The sequence below is a fragment of the Fringilla coelebs genome, assembly GCF_963513975.1.
Source record: "Fringilla coelebs genome assembly, chromosome: 6".
NCBI classification, from domain to species: Eukaryota; Metazoa; Chordata; class Aves; order Passeriformes; family Fringillidae; genus Fringilla; species Fringilla coelebs.
This window is the reverse complement of record NC_140034.1, coordinates 2,030,139-2,053,004: the sequence shown is the minus strand read 5'-3', so window position 1 is coordinate 2,053,004 and position 22,866 is coordinate 2,030,139. Positions and strand designations below refer to the sequence as shown.

The window sequence follows — 22,866 nt, the reverse complement described above, 5'->3', positions numbered from 1 at the left end:
TAATTTCCAGCTGGAAAGCACAGGCCTGATGTAGACACAGAGCTCACTGCATTCCTAAGAGGAAAAGCAAAGGTGTGACAGAAATCACCAATACAAGTCAGGGGTTGTGTTATGTCTTAATTTGAGGATTTTTTCTCCCTCTGTAAGAACTCACTTGGAGTTCCCTGGATTTATTTTCCTGTCTCTCAGCATTGCCTGCTGACTGCTGATGCCTTTTTTTGGTACTGGACACAGGAGAACACTTTGTGAGGCCTATATCTGATTAAAGCAGTGAATTAAATGATTTCATGCTGCTGAAGTTACTGGCTCATGTTGCTGTGGAGCACAAAGATCTTACTTGACTTGCTTTGATTTTGGCTTGATATTCCAGAATATGTTCCTCAGATATTGCACAAGGAGTAAAAGATCTGCTTTTCCCTCTCCAGAGACTTTCTTCAGCTCTTGGGGGAGCTTCCCCAAACTGAGTGATGAGCCTCAGAACCCTCCTCCACTTCCTCCACGGAAAAAGATGGATCAGGATGCTTCCAGTGCTAAGGTATTGCTGTCCTGGATTGAGTAACTGTGGTGATAAATTGGGGAATATCTAGAATCATTTCTCTTGGAAAAGACCTTGAAGATTGTCAAGTTCAGCCATTGATCCAAACAGGGCTCTGTCAGTGTAAAAGACTTTGAGATGCAGAGCTCCAGTTTCCTGTTTTTAAGTTTTGGATTCCCAGTGTCCAAACCCTGCTAGGAATTTCAGAACAAAGTGTTCACATTCCCATCAAGGGTACAGCTGCTGTGCTTCTGACAGCACAACTAGCAGAGGTCAGGAGAATTCCTCATCTAAATGAAGACTGCTCTTTACCCAAACATCTGGACAAGGGAAATGGCTTTAAACTGAAGAGTAGGTTTAGATGGGATGTTGGGAACTGGGAATTCCTGGCTGGGAGGGTGGGGAGGCTGTGGCACAAGTGCCCAGAGCAGCTGTGGCTGCCCATGAAAGTGTCCAAGGCCAGGTTGGGCAGGGTTTGGAGCAGCCTGGGATAGTGGGAGGTGTCCCTGCCCATGGCAGGGGGAGGAATGGGATGGGATTTAAATTCCCTTCCAACCCAAACCATTCTGGGATTCCGTGCTCTCCGTTCTTACATCTCCTTTTTCTCCGACACTGCAGGGAAATTCCAAGTCGGATGACGATCCTCCAGCAATCCCACCTCGGCAGCCGCCGCCTCCAAAGATCCAGCCTCGCGTTCCTGCTTACACCGCGCCCCTGGAGCAGCCCCTGCACAGCCCTCCTCCTCCGCCCCCCCGGGACCCCGTGCCCGACACCCCGCCCCCGGTGCCGCTCCGGCCGCCCGAGCACTTCATCAACTGCCCGCTGAGCCTGCAGCCGCCGCCGCTGGGACGCTTCCCCCGGGACCCCGAGTGGCTGCGGGAGGCCGGCTCCGGCCCCAGCTCTCCGGGCACCCCTCCCAGCACCCCGTCCCCGCGGGTGCTGCGCCGCTGCTGCGTCCTCAGCGCCAGCCACAACAACCTGGCCCAGCCGCCCGTGCCCCCCGTGCCGCCCCGGCACAACTCCAGCCCCCAGCTACCTAAACTGCCACCAAAGACTTACAAAAGGGAGCTCTCCCACCCTCCTTTGCACAGACTGTCTTTGCTAGAAAATGCAGAAACTCCTCAATGACCTTAGCCATAGTAGTCATTGACACTGGAATACTGTTTGTAAAGTTCCTCTTTTTTTTTTTTTTTTATTTATTCAGAAAAAAAAAAAAGGCAGTGTATTTTAGTATTTTCACAAATTATGCTCTTAAAGTGCTGCTGATCAAAAAAAAAAAAAAGGATTAAATTGGAAAAAATTCAGACTACACACATTCCAGCCTGTGTGGTTGGACAGCATTACCCTCAGGTGAGCAGCAGCATTGCCTTGGTTCACATCCTCAGTGCCGACCGTTCTGCCAGGACACAAAACAGACCTTTTGCACTGTAAACTACACTAAGTGAATTTAAACTGACATCATTTAATTGCACTGAGCCAAAAAAAAAAAAAGGTGCGTCTGTGGAATTTTTTTTTCAAATTTGAGCACTAGTGGCCTTTTTTTTAATTAAGGAAACCCAGCAATGGGATGATCAAACAACACAAGGATACAGAGCGTCACAGATTTGAAACCTCTGACCACTTGCCTTGAGGTTCCTGAGTGACAGCTCCTGTTCTGGAATATTCTCATGCCATGTCTTAATTGCCATTGATTTGCTGCTGAAGACAAAGAAAAAAAAATAGGTTGAAACCTAAATACCAAAATATTCCTTTGGTCTTGGTTCTTTGGAGAAAGGATGAAGGAGGAGTACCCGTCTCGGATATCGGGGAGGATCCCGAGTACTTCACGTGCATCCTGTTCAGATGTGCCTTTTTTGTTTTGATAGGCAAAGGTGTCTTAAGCTAAAGAGTTTGTCTGCTGTTGTGGAGAACAAAGCTATGCGCCTGTACAATTGTTTATATTGTATATTTACAGATATGCTAATGACATGTATAAATTGAAGTCGACTTCGAGGCCTATAACACAGTCTGCTACTCCTGGGATTGGATCCGGCCAGCAGCGTTTCCTCTGGCTTGGGAGCAGTCCTGCCTTCCAGACCTAATAACTTCCTTTAGATCTACACTTAACTCGTGAATCCACTTTGGAAATTGGTAGCATTTAAACCAGCAAACACTTAAAGCTTTATTAAACTTTTTAAACTGATAAGTGAATGGAACTTTTCTTTGCCAGTCGAACACCCGTGTTTGAGCTGGTGTGAGAGTGAGTCTGTTTTACTGGTAGTTCTGTAGCAGCATTTATAAAGTGGCCTTCACAAGCCACATTTTATTTACTGGTTTGTGGCCTTTTACTGTGCTTTGTATCAGAGTTCTTAACAAGATTAATAAATCACCCCAGTCTTAATTTTTAAGAGCTTGAGCAGTGCGTGTTCCTTGCAAGGACAAGGTTGGGAATTGGATTTTTGACAATGCAAAATGGCCCAATTTTCCATGGTCTCACTTTGGCTCATCCCAGCCTTCCAAATCACACTCCAACTTCTCATCAGTCTGCCTAAGCTGCTCCCGTTGTCTTGGGCATTCCATTTGGAAAATTCTCTTTTTTGGAAAGGAGATAGGACTGAAGAGGGACGTTAATTAGAAATCCCCTGAGGTGGAAGGGATCCATCAGGAGTCCGACTCCTGGCCCTGTACAGGATCATACCAAGAACCCCCGGTTTTCTCCTGGGAAGATGAATTTTTCCATCTCTCTCTTGAACACTCTTTTTTTTTTTCCTGTCTGTCCCCTCTGTGCTCCTTTCCTGAGGGAGAGGTTGGAATGCATTCATGCAAGGGGCAGAACACACTTTTTTATAGAACTGCTTCATTTTGCTATTAAAAGGTTCAAGAAGTCCCAAATTTGAGATGCCCAGACTGGGAATGCAGGTAGGAAATGGAGGATGACTTGGAAAAGTGGAATTCTTTCTCAGATTCTTTGTATTAAATCTTTTGAAGTCCCCACCAGCAGCTATTGCTAAACAAGGAATAATATTGTTTCAGACTTTCGTGTGTTATTGAAGAGGAAGAAATTCTCTACCTCATTTTAGAATATACAGACGTCAGCTTTATGCCTTCCTGTACAAGTGCTTATGCCAGAACCATTTTGAATACTCCACAGTAAAATATATCATAATATGGCCATGGAAAGTGGTCAAAGGCAGTGAGATTCCCACCAGCACGGTTCAAGAGAGCAATAAATAGCATTTCAGTTACTTCATAATTAGAGGGCTAGGTAAAAAGAACAACAAAAAAACTGCTGGAGGGGAAAAATGTGAAGTTTGGGTTTGAAGTTGGCTCGTGTGGGAAAAGGCAATTCCCTCAGAAATCTTCTTCCCAAGGAGAAGCTGCTGACCACCAAGAGGCCTCCCATTGCTCTAAAAGAAATGAAGAAATAAAGTAATAAAACTTTCTTCTATATATCCAAGGGGGAGGGGGGGAAATCTAAAACCTTTGCATTTCAAGATGTCAGTGCAGAATCAACTCATATTCAGTTGCTCGATTAAAACCTTTTTTGTGAGTTTTAATATTAAAACCTTCATGTAGGTTTGTTAAGACCTTTTTGTAGGTTAAGTCCTTTACTGTAGGTTTATTACAACTTTTTTCATAGGTTTACGAAGACCTTTTTCATAGGTTTATTAACCTTTTTGTAGGTTTACTAAGACCTTTTTGTACATTTATTAAGACCTTTTTTAAGCTTATTAAAGCCTTTTGGTATGTTTATTAGGACCTTTTTTGTAGACTTACTAAGACTTTTGGAGGTCTATTAGAACTTTTTTTGTAAGTTTATGAAGACTTTTTCTGGAGGTTTGTTAAGACCTTTTGTAAATTGCATGAGGGCAGTTTGTAACAAAACCTTCAGGAGGGCTCAGGCTGAAGCGGGTCAGGAGGGATGAGGGAGCGGCTCCTGAGGGAGGAGGTCTATTAGAACTTTTTTTGTAAGTTTATTAAGACCTTTCGGGAGTTTTGTTAAGACCTTTTGTAAATTGTGTGAGGGCGGTTTCTAACAAAACCTTCAGGAGGTCTCAGGCTGAAGCGGGTCAGGAGCGATGAGGGAAGCGACTCCTGAGGGCTCCGAGTGCCTCAGGGCCGCGGCTGCCGGAATCCTGGAAACAATTCCGGCTGGACACGGCTGCCGGAATCCTGGAATCATTCCGGCTGGAAAAGCCTCCACGCCCACCGATCGCAGCCTCTCCCGCCGCCCCGAGCGGGCGGGCAGCGCCGTCCCCTCACGGCCCCCCCGCCATTTCCTGCCGGGGCGGGGCCGCGCCGCCTCAGAGCCGCGGCCATGGCGGGCTTCGTGAGGGAGCTGGAGCGGCGGGCCGGGCCGGCGCTGCGGCTGGAGCAGCGGGCGGCCGGCGGCGTGGGCTGTGTGGTGTGGGACGCCGCGCTGGTGCTCGCCAAGTTCCTGGAGACCGGCGCCTGCCCCCTCGCTCGCCGCCACGTCCTGGAGCTGGGCGCGGGCACCGGCGCCGTCGGCATCATGGCAGCCACGCTGGGGTGAGCGGATTCCCTGCCCGGCGCTGTCTGTTCCCTCAGACCCATTTCGATTCCTTTAAACCCTGTTTGCTATGCTCTGCGGACTGTCCCCTGCCATCGCGTAACTCCCTAACCACGTGTGTGTGTTACAGGGCGAACGTGACGGTCACAGACCTGGAGGAGCTGCAGGAGCTGTTGATGGTTAATATTGAGAATAACAAGCACCTGGTCACAGGGTCCGTCCGAGCCAAGGTACTGAAATGGTTTGTATGAGCCTTTATTTAATGTCTCTGGTCAGCTTTTAACGGGGATTCTGGGCTCAGATTGAAAAAGAGTCGGTTTAGATGGGATTGGGAATTCCTGGCTGGAAGGGTGGGGAGGTCCTGGTGCCCAGAGCAGCTGTGGCTGCCCCTGGAAGTGTCCAAGGCCAGGTTGGACGGGGCTTGGAGCAGCCTGGGACAGTGGGAAGTGTCCTTGCCCATGGCAGGGATGGGATTTAAGTTCCCTTCCAACCCAAACTATTTTAGGATTCTGTGATTTGCAGAATCTGGCTTCTTAAATTGCTAAATAACTTCAAAATACCGCTGTGAGAGGGAAACTTAATATGAGAACACAGTAGTTAACTTTTTGCTGAGTCCTTTAGTATGTGTTATTACTAAAACTTCTTTTCACTTCTTGTTGGTTTTTTTTCTTGTTTGTGCTTTTTAGGGGTGAAGATGTAACAGAATTTCAGCCTCCCCCCGATTATATACTCATGGCTGATTGCATTTACTATGAGGAGGTAATTGAGGACTTTGCTAAACCCCTACAGAAGGATTTCTTGGGAAGGGGCTGGGATCAGTGTGTTTAGTAGGAGAAGTGTTCAGATAAATATTTTGCTCATGTCATGGTCCCTGTGGTTTATAAGAATAGGTAGAACAAGACTGGAAAATGTGTTTTCCAGTAGATGTAAGGCCATTTGACATAGAACGAGAGATTATTTTTATGTTAAAAATCCCAAATTAATGTTTGTGCCTCCCCTCCCCCCTTTTCTTGACATTAGGAATGGTGAAGCAAAGTCTGAACTGTTGAAATCATTGGTAAATGAAATTTAAAAGTGCTGTATCTGCTGTTTGGGTTCTCCTCACGCTTTCCTTGGGAAGGCAAGAGGATAAATCCTGCACAGCTGAATGGTTGTTGTAGCCTGCCTCGTGTCCTCAGCTGGAGCTTGTAGGATGTGCAAAGAGAGCTGAGGGAAGCTGCAGGAAAAGGGAAATAACCTGACAAACCCCATGTCCCAGTGCCCTTCCAATGGCTTTACCAGCCCCTGGCTTTGAGTCCCTGCCTTTTGCTCCTATTTCCCTCCACTGTTCTCTGGATCTGAGCCATCCTCCAGGAATAATTGAGAAAACTTATTTTGAAACACACTGAGGAGTACTCCTTGTGTGCCTCAAGGAAGTGCCCGCTCAGCAGTGTGGGATGTTTCTGGCTTGGATTCCAGTTCCGTTTTCTTGGTCAGTCTGGGAAATTCTTCTCCTGTGAGTCCCCTTTTCTCCTCTGCTTCCCTGCTTTTTCCCCATATTCTTCTTGTCCCAGTTAAAGCACTAAAAATAACTAGCAGAAAAGTGACACTGGGAGATTCTCTCTTGAGTGAAGACTTTAGCTAGAGGGTATTGTAACCAGAGAAATGAACTTGAAATCCACATGGGAAATGTTTAACCTTTTTTGGGCAGTCCTTGGAGCCCTTGCTGAAGACCCTGAAGGACCTGACAGGCCCTGACACTTGTGTGCTGTGCTGCTATGAACAGAGGACGATGGGGAAGAACCCTGAAATTGAGAGAAAATACTTTGAAGTAAGTGGGTTTTAAGCATATTTTCTTTTAGGCTGCTCCATTGAAAGCAGAGGGGAAAATACAAAGTTTTGCTCAAGAACTCAAAACTCTTTCCTGAGTGATAGAGATGCTTCTGAAAAAAAATCCTTCTCTCTAATGAGAGCCCATTAATGAGTGTTTTAATTGAATGTTGCAGGTGTATCTTGTGTGCAGGTGAGGAAAAGCAACACAGGGAACACCTGTGGGGGGATGATGGTCAGTGCAGCTTTAACTTTGCACCTGTGGTGACTGCTGAGAAGCAGCTCTTGTGCAGGATTATCTATAATACCTGTAATATTGCAAAAAAAAAACATGAAAAGGGTGAGAATTGCAGTGGATTGGTAGGTGTTAATCACAGCCCCTGTTTGATAACAGGTGCCTCACACTCTTGTGGGGCCCTGGCACTGAGGAGGGCTGTGCTCAGCTCTGCTGAGGAGCTGCTCCCACAATAAACTCAACAGGTGTTGGTGTTTCTGGCTGATTTCTGCATTTTTTTTATGATTTATTTCCTTCCTTGCCAGGTTCAGCCCAGGCAATCTGAGCATGGCCCAGAGCTGATGCTGGGGGATTTTAGACTGGTTTTTTCTCTCTTCTCCCTTTCAGTTGAGGGTGTTGGCAGACAGGCAGGTGCTGTGGTTTTGCTTAGCATTTTAGGGATTGAAGGAAAATTCTGGATTCACAGAATCATTTCGGTTGGAAAAGTCCTCTGAGATCATAAAGTTCAACCATCCCCCAAGCACTGCCAAGGCCACCGCTAAGCCATGTCCCCAAGTGCCACATCCACACATCTCTTAAATCCCTCCCGGAGTGTTTTACCACAAGCTTAAGTAGATTTTTCTGGAGTATTGCATGTGTCTGTAGCTTCAAGTTAGTGCTGGATGGTGGGAAATGTCTGGAATGATTGTGGAACTGTTCTTTGTGGAACAGCTGCTCCAGAGGGACTTTGAGCTGGAGAAAATTCCCCTGGATAGGCACGACGAGGAGTATCGGAGCGAGGACATCCACATCCTGAGCATCCACAGGAAGCAGATGGTAAGTCCACAGAATCCCAGGATGCTTTGGGTTGTTGGGAAGGGACCTTAAAGCTCATCTCATTCCACCCCCTGCCATGGGCAGGGACACTTTCCACTGAAATGGTTCATGGCACCAGCACAGCAACTGCTGCCAGGAATTCCCGGAGCTGCTGTTTCCTTGGCACAGCGTGGGCACTCCAGGGGTGGAGCTCCAGTCTGTGAAATTTGGGACCCCGTGGAACCACAGCCCTGCTGTACAAAGGAGCTGCTTTGTTCCCAAACCTGGTGCTCCAGGTGCCAGCCTTCCTCTTCAGCACTACCTTTGAGCTTCACACTTCTGCTTCCATGCTCTAGTGGGGTGGGATCTCCAAACTGGAGTTTAGAGGCACCAGTAATAAAAATAAAATGCCTGGTGCTGCTTTTGGCACTGTGGGCTCTGTCGTGCCACCCTCTCCCCAAAGCCAGGCTCTAGATGTGATACTCGGCAGCTGCCAGGATTGCTTTGATCGTTTTGGGGTTAACTGATGAAGCGTGAAGAAAATATTTTGCATATTGTGCTGACACAACGTGCAGGCTCAGCTCTTGAACAAAACCAGGCCACTTACAAATCTGTCATCTTTGTGAAAATCTCTTGACAGAATTTCCCATCGTGAGATCTTTGAGCACAGGATGTGTCCCCTGGCAGAGCTCTGGAGCAGCGGGGATGGGATAACACCGCAGAGGGACTGTCAGCGGTGTGGTTGTGACTCATCTGCGCCGAGCAGCTTCTGGCTGGCCGACTCGGCAGCCGAGGTGTCTGACAGCGCCTTCCGGCCGGACAGCTGTGGGCTGGCCGTGTCTGCGGCCCGGGGAGGCGGGGAGTGGAGCCGGAGCGGCCCCGACAGCCCGGGGCGTGTGCTGGTGCCTCTGCTGGGCGGCTGCTGCGGGAGCGGCGCTGCCGAGCTCTCACCGAGCCCGTGCGAGGGCACCGCGCTGAAACCGCCGAGAGGGGAACATGGGAGCGGCTCGAACGGCCGGTCAATAAAACTTTGGCACGGGAGTTGGGTTTCAGATGGTGGGTTGTTCATTCATCCTGTCCTTCCTGCGTCATTCCCTCCTGGGAGGTTCAGTCCAGGAGCTGGGGCTGTCGTGGTGGTGGTTCCTGCACAGATAAAACACCTGTGCAAAATCGTTCTGCCATCTGTTTTCACCTGTGCTTTTCTGGTGCAAAGATCAGCAGTGTTCAAGTTTGACACCCCCAGGTTATTCTGGTGAGCAGTTTCCTTGTGGCTGTTGGTGTTTCTGCCTCTTGGAGCTCAGTGCTGGCTTAGGGGAGGAATTTTGCAGGAATTCTCGCTTTTCTGTGGTGGAAGCAGCTGTGGAAGTTGGGTCTGTGACAGAGGCACGAGTTACTGTGGCTGAGTTTTCTCTAAGAACTGGTGGGTTGGGAAGAGCTTTGTTCACAGGCTCCCATGAGTTTCCTGCACCTGCCCTGAGTTCAGGCTCCCTTTATCTCCAGTAAGAGAATTCCTTGCAAACTTCCCACATCCTAAACCGCTGTCCTGGCTTGCTGAGCGATGATTAGCGAACGTGAGAACCTAATTTGTCAAACCACACGTGTTATTTGTTACCTTGTTATGAAAAGAGCTCCTTAATTACCCAGTGGCCTGCAGGAAGGGATTTACTGGAATGTTTACACCAATGTGGCTTCCCAAGTGGAAGCTCTTATTGCAGAAAAATGAGGAAAAGATCCCCAAATCCCAGCAGTGGTGAGGATGATAGCACAAAGGGATGGTGTCATACTGGGACACTCTGGCACCCTGCTTGGTGGTGGGGGTGCTGCAGAGGGGAGCAGCCTTTCCCAAGGGTTTGGAGCTGATGGAATAACTGTGTTTCATCTGCAGCACGTGTGGTATCAGCACTTCCTTTTGCACAGGGCTCGGATCTCTTCTTCAGTAGAAAAAGGGAAGAAGTTGTGCTTTTTCTTCCCTGCTGGCTGCTGCTCTGCTGTGCCCTCAGCTTTGGGCCTGTGTCACTCAGGTTGTGACTGTCCCTGAGTGACAGGGACCTCGTGGGAGGGGGCTGGGTCATGTCACCCCCTGCGTCACCTCCTGTCACCGGCTGCGCCCGGCAAGGGGGATGTAAAACCCAGCTGCTGCTGCTGCTGCTCTGCAGCTGCGAGAGGAAACTGCCGCTAACCAGGGCAGCAGGGAGGGGCCCTCTGTCCCCAGAGCCACCACGTGAAACTGCTGCTTTTTGGGGAGAAAAAAAGGGGCTTTGGGAAAGGGGTTGGGATCCTACTGGGGCTCAGCTTCACCGTGTCTGGAGAGGCTGCCTGCTCTGAGCTAGGAGAGGGTGTGGAGCCCTCATGGAAAACAGGATGCGAGGGAGGTGGTGATCCTGCCTCCTGCCAACCTCTCTGTTCTCTCACCTGTCCTGTTTGTCCCAGTTGGACTTGTGCTGATTCCTTGGAGAGTTTTGGTGCCTCTTTCATGGAACACAGGTTTTTTGGAGAAGTCTGGCTGTGACAGAGTCAGGCTCTGCCCAGCCTCTGGGGCACAACAGGTGCTCAGGAGAATTCCTGTGCCTGGCAGTCCCTCCTGCCATGCCAGCTCAAATCTGTCCCAGCTCTCCACGTAAGAGAGCTCACCCTGGGCTCTGCCTCCAGGCTGGCTGTGGTGGGAGCCAGCAGCACCAAATCTACCACATCCCAGCTGGGTTCCCACCCTGTGCCTCACCTTGTGAGATTTGTCTTCACAAGAGAGAGCAGGAACCTCCCTGTGCTGCTGCTGTGGGAGCTGGTTTGGTGTCACAGGCAGAGACATTTGGGAGTTTGAGGCGTTTGCCTGAAGTCATGCTTAAATTGTGGATAATTTCCTGGCATGGCTCCATCAGCAGCCCAAGCCATGGGAAACTGTGTGGGCTGTGCTGTGGAGGTCACGCGTGATTTTCCTGGGAGAGCCTTGGTGCTCCTGTGCTGGCTCAGCCCACAGCCCTGGAGGGTGCCCTGCCCTGTCCCTCTGGTGACAGCAGTGGCAGTGCCACCATCCCGTGGTGCCTCTGGGGCTCTGCTGGGCTGCTCACTGCTGGCTGTGGCAGCCGGTGGAGCTGTTCTAGCTCCACTTGGATCGAGGGCACGTGGTCTGGGAGGGAGCACAGCGTGTGATGCCAGCTCAGCACCAGCCACATCAGTCACTGATGGCTTCTTGTCATGGTATCAGGCACAAACTGCAGGACCCTCAATGCTGCTTGAGTACTTTTCCCTTTTCTAGGACAAGCAAGAGGTGCAGGGTAGCTGCCAGGAGGAGTGCTGGTATCCAGATCTGGCCATTCATGAGTGATTGCTGGTGCTGCTGCAGAGCCCCTGGGACTGTGTGAGGCCAAGACCTGCTCCCACACATCCCTCAGGGCTGGTGGCTTTACTTGGGAAAGTGTTCCCCCCAGCTGTGTAATCTGTGGCATGTAGTCCTGGGCAAATGGATTCTCCTCTTAGAAAGTGACGCTTCTTGCCTGCAGCATTAAGGAAAAGGGTTTTTATTCCTGTGTGTCTGCTCCCCCCAGCTGCAGTGGGCTCCCAGTCCGTTAAACAGTGTCTTGGGTTGATTGTGTGGCTGCTGTTGTGCCACTTCCTGAGCCCCAGCCAAGGAGCAAACAGCACAGTGACAATGGCAGGGTGACAATCACTCAGCAGCTCAGTGACAGGAGGTCACATCTGGGGCCTCTCCCATCCCTGTGCACCCCACCTCATGGGGCCCTGGGAGCTGGGCAGTGCATGGAGGGCCTGGACCAGGGGGAATGGCTTCCCACTTCCAGAGGCCAGGGTTAGTCTGGATGTTAGGGAGACATTTTTGGCTGTGAGGGTGGGGAGGCCCAGGCACAGGGTGCCCAGAGCAGCTGTGGCTGCCTCTGGATCCCTGGAAGTGTCCAAGGTCAGGTTGGACAGGGCTTGGAGCAGCCTGGGACAGTGGAAGGTGTTCCCTGCCCATGGCAGGGGTGGAACAAGATGAGCTTTGAGGTCCCTTCCACTCCAAGCCATTCAGGAATTTCATGATTTCAAACCCCTGGTGTTTTGGCAGCCCAGCCTGGGGGATGGGGACACTCCTTGGTGACAGTGTGGTGTGGATGTGGCTCCTTGGCCCAGCACATGTTCCCAGCACTGCCCTATGAGTCCCTTTAGGGCGTGTGGGATGCCAGGAGAGGGATCCCAGCCTTCCCCTCCTGAAATGGTGTCAGTTTGATCTGCTTGCTGCTGGTGCAGTGTCCTGTCATCCCAGGGTGGGGAAGCCGTGGGACCACAGCCTTGTGGTCTCCTTTCACATCCTGAAACAAAAAAAGGAAAGTTTCTTTTCTGAGGCCATGCAAACCATGAGGTTTGTGCAGCACAGGGGCCCTGGAGCTCCTGTTCCTGCACCCATGAGCAGCCAGAGCTGTGGTTTCCAGCCCCCAGGGAGTGACCAGGACCTCTAGGTGATGGCGGCCCATGTTTGTGTCCAAGTTTAGTGTCTTCCTCTGAGGATCAGCTTCTCCCAGCCGCCATCCTGGGTGAAGTGGAAGAAAGATGACAAGGAGCAGAGAAAGTTGAAATTCTGGCTGAAATTCTGTCAAACTATTTTGGCCTGTGGAAACATTTTTGGAGGATGTTTCCCAAATTCCCCTGTGAGATGGTTGTCTGAGTCTAGCCTGGGTTTGCCATGGGAGGTTACTCCCATGAGCTATGGGACCTCTTGCCTAGGCAGCACCTCCATCTTCAGCCTTGTAATTATCCTGTGCCAGTTATTCCTGCCCTCACCAGCTCCCCTGAGGAATGTGGGAGCAGCCGAGGGCTTATGGGGTGACTCGGATCAGGAGGTGAAACAGGGCTCCTGCTTTGGTGTGCCTGTTTCTTAATCCTCTTGTGCTCCTGGATTTGTTTTTTTTGGGGGGTTTATAAAAAAAGGAAATCTGTAAAACAGGAAAGGCTGTGGAAGTGAGAAGGCAGCAGTGGGCAGGAGGGAAGTGGGGGTGCCTGGGGAAGCAGCCAGCCTGGGCTGTGGTCCCTGGTACCCTGCCAGCGCCAGCGGGAAGTGCAGGACGGCCCCGTGTCCAGCGGCCAGCAGGACGGGGAGGACGCGTGGCAGAGCCCTCTCCCTGCACGCTACCATGAGTTTACTCATTTCCTTCCTCTCCCTGTGACCAGGGAGAGGAAAAAAGGCACGGTTTTCCCTCTGGAGGAGGGTTTGCTCAGGGTGATGCAGCGCGGGCAGCCTTGCGGCCCCATCCCGGCACGTCCCCATCCCGGCATGTCCCTGTCCCTGCGTGTCCCCGGCCGTGCTGAGCCCGCGCTTCCCATTGTGCCCGAATCCTCTGACTCATCCGTCTCTGCTCCGCTCCAGTGCAGTCCCTGGCGCGTGGCAGCCACCGGCTCACGGCGTTTCTGTTCCCCCTGGGGGGCAGCGAGCGGCCGCTTCTCCTCCTGCTCTGCCCGTCCCGCCTCCAGCTCCGCATCAGCGCAATCCTGGCCTGACACCCTCGGAGCAGGCGCTCAAACCCCTCCGGTTTGGCGCTCTGCATCCCCAGAGGGCAGACAGTGCCGCTGTGCCCGTGCCGGGGCTGGATGTCTCCCTGGCTGCTCCCTGCCTCTCCGCACACATCCGTGCCCTCATGCCAGCAGCGGCTGCCATGCCCAGAGTGCGGCACGGAGCCGTTCCCAGCACAGGCTCTGCGAATCTGCTTTGAAGCTGGGGATGAAGTTGGTGACAGTTTCTGTGGGTTTTGCTCCCCCTGCCCAGCCCAGCTGATACCTGATGGGCTCTGAGGGCTGGCAGGGCTTTGTAGAGGAACGTTGTCCACACTTCCCTGTGGATTCCCAAGCTCCAGCCACCCTTGCTGGATCCCATAGGATGCCTTAAATAAATAAAAAAAAACACAAAACAGAAATAACCTGGAGCAGCTGCCCCCAGGCTGCTGCTTTACCCTGCCAAGCATGTTCAGGTACTAAAATCCAGCATGGCTGGTTTGGGGGCAGGGCATCACTTTTTTGGGGGTGCACCATTTTTGGGTGAGCACATCAATTTTGGGGTGCTCATTTTAGGGAGAGCAGCGTGGATTCAGGTGTTGCTTCCCACAGCATTTTCTGGCACATGCAGGACCCTGAGACATTCGAGAGCCCTGGCAGGAGAGGAAGTGGTGTGGGACAGGTGGGCTCTGTGAATCCCACAGGAGCTGGAAGACTCCCACTGGAGCCAGGAGGTCCCTAGGGAAGATAAGAGGACCCTCACCATGGCTGAGTCACTCCTGCAGGTCTGGCACACTCAGGAGTGTTTTGCACCCACCACCCCATGTCCTCCATCCCATCCAGGTGCCCAATTTCCTTTGGATTTGAGTGCAAGGAAGGAGTTAAGCAGCTACAGGCTTGTGTGGATTTGGGCCAGATATTTAAAGATCCAGGGCTGGGAAGGGAAAGGGGAGGTGTGATACTCTCCAAACGCTCCCTGCAAACACCTCAGAGGCTCCCACTGCCGGTGCCGTCCCCACGCTCCCGACAGCGGCTGCTGGGGAAGAGGCACAAAATGCCTTGCTGCTATTTTTAGCTCTTCCACGGTGTCATTAGAATAATCTGGGATTGGAGAATGCTGCTGTGCAAAACTGCCTGGAAGGTAGAACTCAAAATGTGAAGGTGTGGGATGCTGCAGGTTGAGGTGGTGGGGATGGAGAGGAGACACATGGCAATGGTCCAGTGGGAGCTGCCCAGGGAGCACCGCTGGTGACAGGGACAATCCGTGCTGCTGTGACACAGCAATTAATAGACACGTCCTTAATTACATCCCAGGAGAGGGGGTTTAAATAGAGATGAGGCACCTGCCAGGGTGGGTTATCCAGGCCAATGGAACATGCTCAGCCTTGGGCCAGTACTGGGGACACGTCTGCATCCTTGTCAGCAGTGCCACCAGGCTCCTCACCCTGTCCATGACAGGGTCCCCTCGGTGCAGCCCTTGCAAATGCTGTCTGGAGCCCGATGTGTTGGGAATAAAATACATCAGGAAGAGCTGAGCTAAATGGAGGAGCTCAGCAAGGCCTTGTCAGGGAATGTCCTGCTGAGCCAGTACCAAACCAGCAGAAACTACACCCAGAAGAGGCTCCCTCTGACCCAGAGCTCGTGTAAGAGTCACAGCCCTGGGCACAGGCTCAGCTCGCAGCCACCCTCAGCCCCCCTCGGGTCACTTGCCCTCATCCTCCTCCTCCTCCTCCTCCTTTGCCCCTTGGACAACTTGGCAAAGTCCAAAGCTAAACATTAGCTCAGGTCTGGGAGCAGCTGCCAGTGGTCAGTGTGCCGCCCTCAGCCTCCCCTGGCCGGTTGGACCTCGTCCCCTGTGACTCAGCCTCTGTTTCCACGTGTTTCTCCACCTCATTTAAGGCACAGCCTGGTCCTTCTGCAGCTCCTGGGGCCAACCATCATTTATTCACCTTCTACCCAATCTGTGCCTGGAAAAGCAGCATCTCCCTGGCACATCCTCCATGCCCCCACCACAGCCCTTCCTCATTGTTCTGCTGCCTGTGACCCTCCAGGTCCCCCTTACCCCCCATGTCTCCCTCCCCCTCTCTATCCCAGGAGCTTCACCATCCCAAAATTATTTGATTTCACATCCCAACTGCAGCTTGAGTTCAGCCTGGCAAAAGCTGCAAATCCAAACTATTGGGTTTTTCTTTGGTTCTTCTTTTTCTTCACTCTGGTTCTGGTAGGGTTTCAATGGGACCATCCTGAATTTGTGCTGCCTCCATGCTGAGTCTTTTCTTCTTGGCAAACAAGATCATGGGAAAATATCTTGGATGTGCGGCCAGGTTGGAGAACATCCTTCCAATCCCCAGCCATCCTCCATGCCAGGTTGGAGGTGGACCAGAGCATCTTCCTCTGCAACCAGACATGAAACAGAGCTCAGAGGCTCATGGCAAACCCTGAGTAAGTGGAAATTAAGTCTTGGAGGCTGAGTGGGACCACGGGGGTGTTTGGACTGGGGCCTTGGAAGCTGGTACCACAACCAAGCCAGCTGGGAAAGTGAGAAAAAAGAGTCACCCCAGCAAGAGCGATGGCCACGAGCCCCAGACCACCTCCCCTCCCTCACTCCTCGGGCAGACACAGCTCTCTGCTCTCAGGTCTTCGGGAATAAACCCCGCTCAAGGCAGGGATGGCTCCTCCACCCCCAGCGTTGCGACCCCACCCACCCCTGCCGCGGCTCCCTTTGAGCGCGATCCTTGCGCGGTTAATTGGATTTGGGCGCTGCGACAGAAGGGACGGGGATTAGGGTGAAGGGGAGGAATTACAGGCGGGGGTGGGAGCTGCCCTCGGGGTCTTTTGTCCCGAGGATTATTGGCAGGGGCTGAGGACGGGGTTGGATGTTCAGGAATTGCGGTCGGTGTGATGGTGGTTGGTGTGGTCGCTTTGTCACAGCGCCGTGGGTGGCCCTGGGGAGGGTGTGGGGGACATGGGATTGACCCCGTCCACGGACAGACCTGCAGCTCTCCTCAGGCTCAGGGCTCGGTGCTGGAAATGAAGGATTCTCCCGGTGCCTTTGTGGGAAGGAGGCTGCTCTGTCCTCATCCAAACCCAGGGCTTGCCCAATGCAGTGGACACAAACACCTAAAAAGTGTTAAACTACCAAAAAAAAAAAAAAAAAAAAAAAAAAAGATTTTTGGCAATTTGGCAATTCCTGCAGTGGGAGTGGGGAGGACACTGGATCTGCTCCAGTCTCCTGGGAGCTGATAAACCAGCCAGAGCATGGTTTATCCAACCAACTCAAAATTCAGAAGTCAGTTTGGTGAGAAAGTGATGTAGGACAGTAGCTGGAAGTCACCTCTCTGCTCAGAGACCAGGCATCCCCTGGATGAGGCAAATTCATGTTGTGGCAGTGTGGGAATTCCAGAGGCAAATCCTGGGGGCAAATCCCGAGGACGTTGTGACGCAGCAGGAGCCAGCTCAGACGGTGTCACCCTTATCTTGGCACGGCACTGCCATCCCCTCCCTCCTCCCATATTTATTTTGGGAGACTTGAGAGCACGGCTGGTCCTTGCAGCCACGCTGCTCTGCAGGACCCAAATCCATCTGGGAGGGCCGGGAGCTGTTTGGGGCAGCTGGAGCCGTGCGGGGCAAGTTGGAGCAGTCCGGGAACAGGAAATACCTGCTGCACCTCATGGCAGGGATTACGGGCGTGGCCAGGGGGCGGGGATGCCACGGATTGAGAGACTCTGCTCCCAGACTCTGCTCCCAGACTGCTCCCAGACTCATGGCTTCAGCCATTAAAAAAGGAGGATGAGTGACCAAGGGATCAGGAGAAGTGCCCTTTGTACCATCACAGCCCAAGAGCTGTGGGAAGAGGCACCAGCCTGCCTGAGGATGGCCAGAAATCTCCTTTTCCACCCAAATCTCCTTTTCCACCCCAGTTCTCAGCTTGCAACCAATATCAACAGGTCTGGCAAAGCCAGGAATGTGATTTCACTCAGGGAAAACCGGGTGATTCCATGGAGGTGGGATGGGAACACGATGGGCTCTGGGCTCTGCTGTGGGCTCTGTGGTCAGCCTGACAGTCTTTGGGTGTTTCCTGCAGGAGAGCAGGGAGGTTTCACACTGCCCAAGGCGGTGCTCAGTGTCCACCGTGCAGGAGTTAATTGGGTTTTCTTTATGTTAATTGCGAGGGGAAGTGAAGAATGCCCTTAATTAATTGGAGGGCAAATCAGCCGTGCAGAACGGGCCAGATTTACCAACCCATGCACAAAAATCCCAGCTCTCCCCCTTGCCATAGCAACGGGAAAACACGGGGGATTCTGCTCATTCAGCCAAAAATCCAGCCGGGATACCCTCCTGTGTTACCCTCACTGGTGAACAGACCCTTCCCAGGGAAAATTAAGACTCAAAATAATATTTTTTTTAAAATACTCCTGGGGAGGTCTGGGTGCATGGAATGGTTGGATTTGCCTTGTGCTGAGAGGCCTTGGTGGGTTTTGATGGGACCTGCCTGTACTGGAGGCATCTTGTAAGATCCAGTGCTGAGCCCTGGGAAGGTTGTTTGTTCCAGGAGGGATGTGGTTCACTCCAGGTTCTCCCACCCGTCTTCCCAGCGTGACCTAAATCCATCTGTATGGGAAGAGGGGTGGGACTAACATATTCCCCTCTGCATAAATAATAATAAAACAATCTGCCCTAAAAAAAATAACACAATTCACTCTTGTGAATCAAACTTTGGGAGCAGAGAAAGGCTTTGGAGAGACCCCAGAGCTCGCCTCCGCAGCCGCTCCCAGTGGGAAATTAGATGTTTTCTGCACTTCCATTCCAAGCCTGAAACGTCCCTGCCGAGACAGCTGGTTCCACAGGTCCAAAAAAAAACCCCTGTGTGAGTATGAAAATCATATTGAAAAGAGCTGAAATTTAATTAGGTCACATCCTTGTGATCTGGTGATGCAAATCAGCGCCTGGCACACCGAGGCTCTGCCTGGAAAATGTGACAGCGGTTAATGAGGAAAGCACGCCGGTGGGATTTCCCTCCCAGGCTGAACAGCTGGGGAAAACATCAGGAAAACTTTGTATCCCTCTGGATTGCTGTCAGCTGAAACCCTCCTGTGGGGCTGCTCCTGGCCTGGAGCAAACCAGGGGCTCCCAGGCGGGGCTGCAGTGAGGGAGATGCTCGTGGGCATTGGGATGAAGTCAGTCCCTGGATTGGCACTGCCATTCCCACTGGAGCTTGCCCAGGGAGGCCAGCGGGCACTGCCACCCCCAGCTGTGGGATGTGGGTCAGCATTGACCCTCTGATTCATCCACACCCACTGTGGGTGCCGTGGATTGATGAGTGGGTGCTGAAGTTCGTGCTCCAGTTTGTGGTGCTGAGATTAACCCCCCAACATCTCCGTGCTGGGGCTGGTCCCACCTTCCTTTTGGGGAGAAGACTCAATGTTTTTTATACATGCTGTCCAGAACATGTCCTGGGTGTAAATCCATGGGGGGGAACTCTCCACAGGACCCTTGGGGGATTTCTCATGATCCCCCATATCTCTTGTTGCCTCTGGGATCAAACAACTCTCAACTTCCAGCTTTGGTTCTAGAAAATGAAAGGAAAACCTTCTCCCAACCCCAGCAGCAGCTTTTCCACCACATTCCCGTGATCCAGCCTCCTGCAACCCCACTTGAGATGTCTCAGATATTTTACACACACTTCTAAGTCTCAGTTTGGGAGGAGAGAGCCAGGCCACAGCTCCATTGCTTGGCAACAGATTTCCTTCCCAAAAATCCCACCCCAAACCCAAGTGTTAAATATAATTCAGTGGGAAGGCCCGCAGGCAACGCCCTGAGAACGCTGCTGGGGCAGCCTGAGCTGTGAGAGCTCTGTGGAGGGGATATTTTGGGAAGAGGGAAGTTGGTACCGGGAAGACACGGCTGGGAGATAGGGAGGTGCTCCCAAGGGTTCACACTGTGTAAAGAAAGGGTAGAAATGCCCAGATCCAGTTCCTGAGCCTCCCACAAACCAAGAGAGTCTGCCCAAAAAATCACATGGCAGCACTTGGAGCCACATCAGAACCTTCTTTTCCTTGCCATGACCCCCCAGCAGGCCAGAGAAGCTGTGTCTGCCCCTGGATCCCTGGAAGGGTCCAAGACCACTTTGAAACAGGGTTTGGAGCAACCTGGGATGGTGGGAGGTGTCCCTGCCCAAGGCAGGGAGTTGGAACTGATGAGCTTTGAAGTCCCTTCTAAACCATTCTGGGATTCTGTAACGTGGTGTCATTGGGTTTATCTGATCCATAAAATCTGGGATTCATTCAACACAAAAGAGATAAACCTTTCCATTTATTTATACACATAGAAATACATATGAATCTTTGCAATTGAAGCCAGTAGCTGTCTTTGGGGTTTTTCCCCCTTTTCCTGAGCTCACCCCTAGCACAGAAATAGATTTAGATCCAATTTAGATCCACATTTAAAGGCATTTCCATCCAGCTCCAGGCCTGAGCACAGCCCCACGCATGGACTGCAGCCAAGCTGAGCGTGTTGGATGTTGGCTGTGCTGCAGAAACATCATCCCATTCTTCTTTCCAAGAGCTCCAAGCTGACAAAGCAGCTGGCCTGGAAAGATGCTCAGGGAGCTCCAGCCCTGGATCACCCAGCCCTGGCAGCTGGGGAGAGCTGCTGGTCCTCCTGCTCCAGTTGGCCTTTTCCAGCTTTGAGGAAACAGCACAGATCCCACCAAAGCTCAAGGAGAGGTTTGGGACCTGCTGGAGGATGCAAATCCCCAACCTGCTGCTTCTCCAGGGTAATGGATCCTGCAAACCAAACGCCACGTGCATCCCCCTTCCAGCCCAGACAAGGCCTTTGCCAGCACAAGCGATGCCAGCACAGCTGGAGTCTGGATTTCCTTGTGTATTTGGGAAGCAGCTTCTTATCTTGCATTAATTGCTTTGTTAATTACCCTCATCCCCCTCACAGTGTCTCTGGGGGAGCGGCCCGATGATGCGCTCATTGGCCACGCCGGATCACCAGGGCTTTTTTCCCAACCCCGTTTATTTATTAGCTGGAATTACCTTCAAACTAACAGGACTGAATATTTTTGTTCCACTTGGCCAAGACTTTATAGACCGTGGAGAGGCAGAAATCACTGCCACACACCCACAACGCGGGCAGAGGCACTGAGGTCGGGGACGGGGCGGCCGGATCGGCGTCCCAATCCCAAAGGGACCTGGGGAAGCAGCAGCTTGGGCATCGTTTTTCCTCCGTGCTGCTCCCAAAAGCCTGGCTGCTGGCACTGAACTGACTCCAGACTCGCTGTATGTGCACGTACATTCCTTGGCCATGCGATCACACCGGAAAAGATTGCCTTCAGCCCGGGAACCGCAGCGGGAAGGAGGCTGGGAAGAGCTGTGCAGTCACCGGGGCGGGAGCGCTGCAGCCTCCAGAAAAGCTGCAGTCAACACTTTTTTTTTTAGGAGACGTGGTGCTAAAAGAGGAACCGCTGCGGGACGCACGGATGGAAAGGCTGAGATGGGTGGGGGGGGGAAGTGCTGTTATTTTGGCAAAATCCCTCTTTCCTCACGCAGATCTTTGTGCAGCACGAGCCCTGTCCGTGAGGCCGAGCCCCTCCCAGGATGCTGCTCCCAGGACTGGGCCAGGTTCTGCTCCCACCGGCATGGCTGAGCACAGAGGGCCTGAGAGCAGCTCCCCCACCAAGCTGGCTCCCAGGCTAGCAGGGCAATGCCCAAAGCACATTCCAGGTGGGAACCACAGCCCAATCCAGACACTATCCCCACGCTCCTACCACATGTCTGGAGGGCAGCAGAGTCCCAACCCTCACAGGGAGTCTTGCTCCAGTCCCTCAAGCCTTGTGCTCCAGATCCCGCTCTGCTCCCACCAAACAGCCCCCTGAGCTGCCATCGGGAAGCTCAGGATACCCAGAACAGCTCCAGCCCCTGACCATCAGGAATTTTGGCACCATCCGTGTGGCCGAGCGATGGTGTCGCAGCTCCAAGCATGGGGTGTTTGGGCAGGAACAAGCTCTGTGCTTTGCCAGAGCGGGCTGAGATGCTCGGGAGCTGTGCAGGAGCGGGCTGGGATGCTCAGGATCTGCAGCAGGAGCGGGGCTGAGCCCCCGGTTTCCCTGGGATGGACCCGGCCTTCCCTGCTCCAACAGCCCAACTGCGGGTGAGGAGCGCGTCAGTCACTCACCGGTGCCGCACCGGAATTTGCATAATTCCAATTATGTTTCCAAAACGGGGAACGGGCTCTGACAACAACTCTGCAGTGCCTCGAACAGTCAGAGAAGATGGGAAATCGTTGTCTCGGACCCGATGGCCCCGCAAGCGCCTTCCGCTGGCACCGAATCAGCGGCGGGATTGCGGCGTGGGAAAGGATGCGGCAATCCCGGTTTTGCCATCGAAACCAATGGATATAAACGTGTTTGAGGAAGGACGAGCCTCCCCCCGGCACTGCTCTGCCTCTCTGTTCTCTCGGCCCTTCGTCCTCCACCCCCTGCCTCCCCCAGGGCCATCCCAGCTCCCACAGCTTCTGCCTTTCCCAGTTTCCCCCTCTACCTGGAGGCAAAAGAAAAGCAGGAATGACGGAGCCGGCTGTGAGTGCCGTTGGTGTGTTGAGCCATCGCTGCCCACGAGGATATTTAATCTCCGTGAGTCACCTCTCCCTCCCTATCTGCCATCTGCAAGTGCTCCGGCCTGAACTGCAGGTTTGGGAACGGGCTGCTCCGGAGCCACGCAGCTGCGGCTGTCCCCGAGCCTTCCCCGCTGCCGCCGCGCACATTTTTGGCAACCTGGGAATGCCGGGGAGTTGGCAGATGCTAAACGAGTCCACCGATCCCATGCCTTAAATAGCACCTGGTTTCCCGAGGCGGATGCCGGGAGGTGGGATAGAGCCCAGGAGGAAGCTGCGGGTGCCCCGAGCCTCCTCTGCAGACTGCGGAACCGGCGGCAAAACACTCCGGGTCTGGTGTTTAATTGCCCGCGGTTAATTGGCAATCCAAAGGAGGAGGAAGCTGCAAGGAGAGACGTCAATTCATAAACCCTCAAGTGTTGGGAAGCTCCAGATTTTCCAAAGGCCCGAAAGCAGCCCGGCTGCTGAATAATGCATCAGGCTGCCGAGAAATTGGCAAACACCGGAACCAGTTAATCCACAGATCCCTCTCGGATGCCAGCACTCCTCCAGTGACAACGTGATTAACCAGTTTCACTACTGGGAGCGTTTCCGGGAGCTGGAGAGCCTGGAGAAGGCAAGGAGGAGCTGTGGAGCCCCTTCTCCTCCATGGCAGAGTGGGGCTGGGGGACACTGGAATGGTGAGGAGTGAAAAAATGAGTGTGGCATTAGAGCAGGAGGTTCCAGGCTTTGACCTGGAGGCCTTGGGTCAGGGAAACCCACAGGTCACTCCAAACAAGGTAGAAAAGCTGCAGTTCATCCTGGTGGGGAGATGCATCCCCTGCCAAAAATCACCATAATGGCCACGATGAAATGAAAAGCTGGAAAGTTTTGGTGCTGTGGTTAAAA

The 22,866-nt window shown here is 52.6% G+C and overlaps 2 protein-coding genes across 2 annotated transcripts in view; both read left to right on the top strand.

Moving 5' to 3' along the window:
* Positions 1-2,900, top strand: part of SOS2 (SOS Ras/Rho guanine nucleotide exchange factor 2) — a 49,155-nt gene extending 46,255 nt beyond the window's left edge. The window contains exons 22-23 of the mRNA XM_084208806.1: positions 426-535; positions 1,154-2,900. Of these exons, the coding sequence (XP_084064932.1) occupies positions 426-535; positions 1,154-1,663 (620 nt within the window). The 3' untranslated portion in view covers positions 1,664-2,900. The remainder of the gene's footprint in view (positions 1-425; positions 536-1,153) is intronic.
* Positions 2,901-4,817: 1,917 nt separating this feature from the next.
* On the top strand, positions 4,818-8,866 carry VCPKMT (valosin containing protein lysine methyltransferase). Its single transcript, XM_084208644.1, has 6 exons — positions 4,818-5,044; positions 5,176-5,286; positions 5,732-5,804; positions 6,736-6,855; positions 7,801-7,905; positions 8,525-8,866. The coding sequence occupies exons 1-6, from the start codon at positions 4,833-4,835 to the stop codon at positions 8,537-8,539; spliced, it is 636 nt and encodes a 211-aa protein (XP_084064770.1). The 5' UTR covers positions 4,818-4,832; the 3' UTR covers positions 8,540-8,866.
* The last annotated feature ends 14,000 nt before the right edge of the window (positions 8,867-22,866 follow it).